Genomic DNA, 4914 nt, shown 5'->3' with positions numbered 1-4914 from the left:
AAAAAAAAGTTATTTCCTGATAAAAATAAAAAAAAATTGTCACTTTTTTAAAAAAATTTAATTTAAAAATTATCCCATCAAAATTTGCTTTCGTCAAATCTTTTTTATTTTATTTCAACCATTTATAATATGAGAGCTCCGGGTTAAAGATTTTGCACAAATAATTACGGAAAGAATAGAAAATCCTATTGTCAATTCGTATGAAATCATCTGTGCAGTTGAATTACTGTAAGACACCGGGGCGGTGGACATAAACGTTTATACAGAATCATTAATTTTGATAGATTTAATAATAATATTGAAGGTTTTACAAAAAAAAAATTATACGGTACATCCCGTTACACTAAGGGTGGCTATACCGATATTCTTTTAGTTTTTTATAAACTTACGAATAATCTTCGTGATTCTCTTTGACGGGGTACAATTCGTTACTGTGGTGAGGATATTTTTTACTCAAGTACGATATCTATTAATAAATAGAGCCTTGTGGTAAAATAAAACGTTTCTGTATAAAATTTAAGTATTTTTGCACTTCAACTGTACGAGCTTTTTATTTAATTAATTACGATCCAGCTCAGTCTTTCGCACAAATGTCCGCGCAAGAAGGGCCAAGGCACGACTCATTGCTTCACGCTCACTTGTGCGTGAAGACTTCGTCTGCATACTTAATACAGCGCGCATCTCTGACTCCTTACTATCAGGCTCTAGCTCAATAAAAGCAGCCTCTGGATAAATACCGCGTATTACCTCTTCGACTTCCTGGACTTCTTTTTCGACCAGACGCGTTACATCTTCCGCATACCAGGCAAGAATAAGCGGCAGATCATTTTCCAAATCTTTTGAGTCTAAGAAAACCGGCTTGTACCTGACCAGGTTAAAGAATTAGCGTCACTTATAGGAAAAAGCCCAATAATTCACACGGCATACATTTGCAATAAATTCGCAGCTAAAAATGTGCCGTCAAAGTCAACTTCTGCCTAAGCACCCAATGCCCATTTAATTTTATAGTATCGCAATAAGCATGCTCATCTTTATAATTTGTACCGTTCCGTACCTTATAGCTAAACGTCGACGGACCAACCCACTGCGACTGGACAGCATACACGTTATCAATAGACGGACGTGCCAGCAGCAACTCGCGGATTCCGTTTTCGATATCAGGTTCTACTGACTGTCCCAACAAAAACTTCTGATTAAGCCGAATCAGTGATACAGCGACGCCACCGAGAAGCAAGCCGATGGATATACTTGCGATACTATCCCACAAAGGGTTTTCTGTAATGTGGCTTGCTCCGATGCCGCACCCAGCCATGAGAACCCCCGTACAAGCAGCCATGTCTTCGTACAGAACAGCCATCATGAATGGGTCTTTTATGCGTTTCACATGCTGGTAAAATGACAAGTTTTTGGGTTTAGTGGCCAGCAAATCCTGCACAGATCGCTTCAGCACCCAACCATCGATAGTAAATGAGGCTGCGAGCACACACCAGATTTCCCAAGAAAGCACAAGTTCTTTCGGAGGCTCTAGAATCGACTGTATTCCATTAAAAACGGTCGCACCAGAGCCAAGCCAAAAAATTCCTAACGCGGAGATTAGTGACCAAAAATAAGCAGCACGTCCGTATCCGTACTGGTGTTTCTTGTCCGGCACTCCTGATGCCTGCTTCAAGCCCAAGATAAGAATGGCTTGGTTGCCGGTGTCTACTAGCGAATGGATGGCTTCCGAAAGCATGGCACTGGAGCCAGTCTTTAGCCATGCCAGCAACTTGAGCATAGTTATAGCCGTATTACCAGCCATGGCTCGAAAAACTACGTCGCGGGATGTGGAGCGGTACACTTTTCCTGGAAAGTAGGCCTTATTAATATCGGTGCGCAGCTCAGGTTCGGAAAGAGTTGGATCTTTTTTCTTGATAAAAAATGGCTTGTCATGAATGCGAGCATTGTCGAGATCTTTAAGTCTAATTGTCTCTCTATCGTCTAGCAATGGGTCCTTGAGAATAGGTACCGATGTCTTAAGTCCCCGAAGCGCGGTAAGAGGAATCCGTCTGATGCTTTTGATTGGCAACGGTAGCGCTAGCATCGGCATGCAGCCACGAAGAGATGCGCTAGCAAAAGGGCGATAAGTTTGGGGGCGGTACAGCGAAAGCCGCGCGGCGCAGTGCAAGAAGGTCAGCATCAACTTAAATCACTTAATTAAGTTTGCACGACATTGTTGGTCATTTACAAAATGGAACATCAATAAAAGAAGGGTATTAATATCCCCACAACGAAAATTATAATCCACAACTATTTTAAATTAACAATTTTTTTTTGAAAATAAATAAATAATTTGCTCCGCAAACTAATTTTTTATTCCCACAGCTTCTGTGAAGATATCAATTTGAGATTTCAATTCAAAGCAATATACATCATGTTTCACCTATGATTGGCGAATACATACTATGTTACAACTAGCTTTAATAATACATATTATATTTTGGCTAATACCTACTATGTTTTAACTGTAGATCAATGCTACAATGTCCACAGTATTCCTTGTCTATAGAGGATGCATTTGAAGCCAGGCTTCGCGTCCAATGTCTTCGACATTGCGAATGAACGCGCTCTAGGCTTGAATAAGCGAGACTTTATCTCGCTTATTGTTGCCACTATACCATCGATGCTTGAAAAAAGCATCGAGATAAAAATCTTCCTCAGCGCGAAAGTTCTTCGCGCTGGGATCAAGGTCATGTAGCTTTGTTGCAATAAATAAGGAGTATTTATTGTGAGGAGTAGTCTCTCGAGACAAGCTATTAGTAATTTGATAGCAAAAATGTCAATCGCATCGCGCATCTCGATGGAGATGCGAGCCCTTCTTAATTAGCTGCTCGGGCAAAAGCCATGGCTTCTTCTCAGGGGCAAGAGGAGACATTTTAGTGTTTACGATCCCCTGAGTGGTACCCACTGAAGCAGGGGTACCACAAGAACTTTTATTACGATGGCCTACGCCATCGTCATCACCACGCACAGAAATATGTGCGGATGACGGCACCGAAGACGGTACTGGCGATGAGGAATCATCGTCGGAACCGAACATGCTGTAGCGAATGCTACCAGCACGTCATACTCGAATGAGCCCCCTCATTCGAAGACTCATAGCCGCCTGATGATGATCAGGCGACTGTTCTGTTCTCCCCGAGTCGGCCATTTCGTCCGACTCGCATTCGTAGTCGACCTCCAAAAAGGGGTCGCATTCACGTGGTGTATTACCACGTGCACCCGCAACATGTAGAGTTGCGGGAGAAGATGACACTACGGCAGACGGAACGTCTGCCGCAAGAGACAATAATGCGTCGCCCGCGACTGCACGAACCGCAGCCGAAGGCGCCGGGCTATTCGCATACCGCATGGACTTGTTTACCATCCGAAAGAATTAAAAATGATGAATCTGACCAATCAACATCGTTAAATAATAAATAATAAAGTGGTCTTATAGTGACACTCTACCCAATGACAGTCAGAGTGATTGTCGTTTAAGGAAGGGGTGATGTAACAGGGTATATCGTTACACGAAATTAACACTTAAAGGTTGTTAATTAATATATCATCTAAAAGGTAGATAACATTTGGAGAATATTACTTTACATAATAATATTCCAAAGCTTTTCCATTGATAAATATAGACCATTATATCTACTTTCTCTGCGATCCAGTCAGCGCTGGACGCGCGCAAAAAGAAAGACCGATAAGACTTTATTACATGTTTTGTATTAGATTGTAATTAAGTTAGTATTAAGTAGATAGTCAAGAAAAACTTAATTACATCAAAACAGTTCTTAATTAACCCTCTTTAAAGCAAGTGTTTTAAAGAGAGTCTTTATCTGCACGTACTAGTGTACGTGAAGTGACGTGAGGCCCCACTCGCACTGAGGCAGTGCGAAGTGGACTTGTACTGAAGCAGTACAAGTCAGTAGTGCCCCGTTACAGATACTGAGCGGTCGCAGCGTCAATTGAGCACATTTCAGTCAACATGTTGATAGATGCATCACGCTCTTGCTTTTATTTGAGTATAGAAGTTGAGTCTTTGTGATTCGGTGTCCCGGCTCCAACAGCGCTTATGGATGGCGGAGCCCCGCTTTGATATAAATTAACGTCTCTATCATACTGGCCAGAGCACTATTGGGAAAAAAACAAACGCAATAAAAACTCGCTTGACCACGATAATTACGGTCCGTCGAGGTTTAGTCATCGGCTTTGAAGATGGTCGGAGGCAGACATTAGCGATTCTTATAACAAAGATAAAGCGCATGACGCAACGCTTTCCTTTACATAAATGCCAATAAATGTATGAGATAATTAAATTGAGCGTTTTATGCTGTCTGAACTCCGGACGAAGAAACAGTTAGCTACCTCCCTACCTGATGTTATTGTGCTCCATGGTACAAAATGTACCGCTTGTCCAATCAACTGAAAAAAATGTAAGAGTCCTATTTTGGGCGACATGGCCGGGAGATCCAAATATTTGTCTAATCTAGTCAAATTTCAAGAACCTATTTGAAATGCTAGTAGCATAATGGTGTTTCGTATTGGGTAAAGTTACCCTAATATTACATAAACCCATTAAGTACACAAAGTGTACTTAATGGGATGTTCGATTACTGTATGAAAAAGTAATTAGACCTGCCACTTGGGTGTGGTGACCCACCCTTGTGTATGTGATGCAGATAGGTGCACTTACATTGGAAGGGATGGCGGCTAGCGTCATCCGTTAGCCGAGGTATTCAGATAATACGCTCGCCACGTAGGGGCTCATACTACATAGGTGGCATCTATTGGTTGTTTAAAAGTACTTATATTAAAACCGATTAGATATAATAAAGTCTTAAAAATACTTCCTAGTTGACAAGTGCGCACGTGAAGCTTGATTACCGCTTC

At 41.5% G+C, this 4914-nt stretch overlaps 1 protein-coding gene across 1 annotated transcript; it reads right to left on the bottom strand.

Annotated features, from left to right (window-relative positions):
• Positions 1-509: 509 nt before the first annotated feature.
• Positions 510-2297, bottom strand: CCR75_005769 (uncharacterized protein). Its single transcript, XM_067963844.1, has 3 exons — positions 1055-2297; positions 928-977; positions 510-865 (listed from the first exon to the last, which is right to left on the bottom strand). Exons 1-3 carry the CDS (start codon positions 2174-2176, stop codon positions 559-561), a joined length of 1479 nt encoding a protein of 492 aa, XP_067819960.1. The 5' UTR covers positions 2177-2297; the 3' UTR covers positions 510-558.
• Positions 2298-4914: the final 2617 nt, after the last annotated feature.

Source organism: Bremia lactucae, linkage group LG4 (genome assembly GCF_004359215.1).
Source record: "Bremia lactucae strain SF5 linkage group LG4, whole genome shotgun sequence".
Classification (NCBI taxonomy): domain Eukaryota; phylum Oomycota; class Peronosporomycetes; order Peronosporales; family Peronosporaceae; genus Bremia; species Bremia lactucae.
This window is presented reverse-complemented; position numbering and strand designations above follow the sequence as displayed.

Coding starts and splice junctions, on each gene's coding strand:
- CCR75_005769 (XM_067963844.1), bottom strand. CDS start 2,176: ATGCTGACCTTCTTGCACTGCGCCGCGCGGCTTTCGCTGTACCGCCCC. Junction 978..1,054: donor CGTCGACGTTTAGCTATAAG/GTACGGAACGGT, acceptor TTGGGTGCTTAG/GCAGAAGTTGACTTTGACGG. Junction 866..927: donor GCTGCGAATTTATTGCAAAT/GTATGCCGTGTG, acceptor TAACCTGGTCAG/GTACAAGCCGGTTTTCTTAG.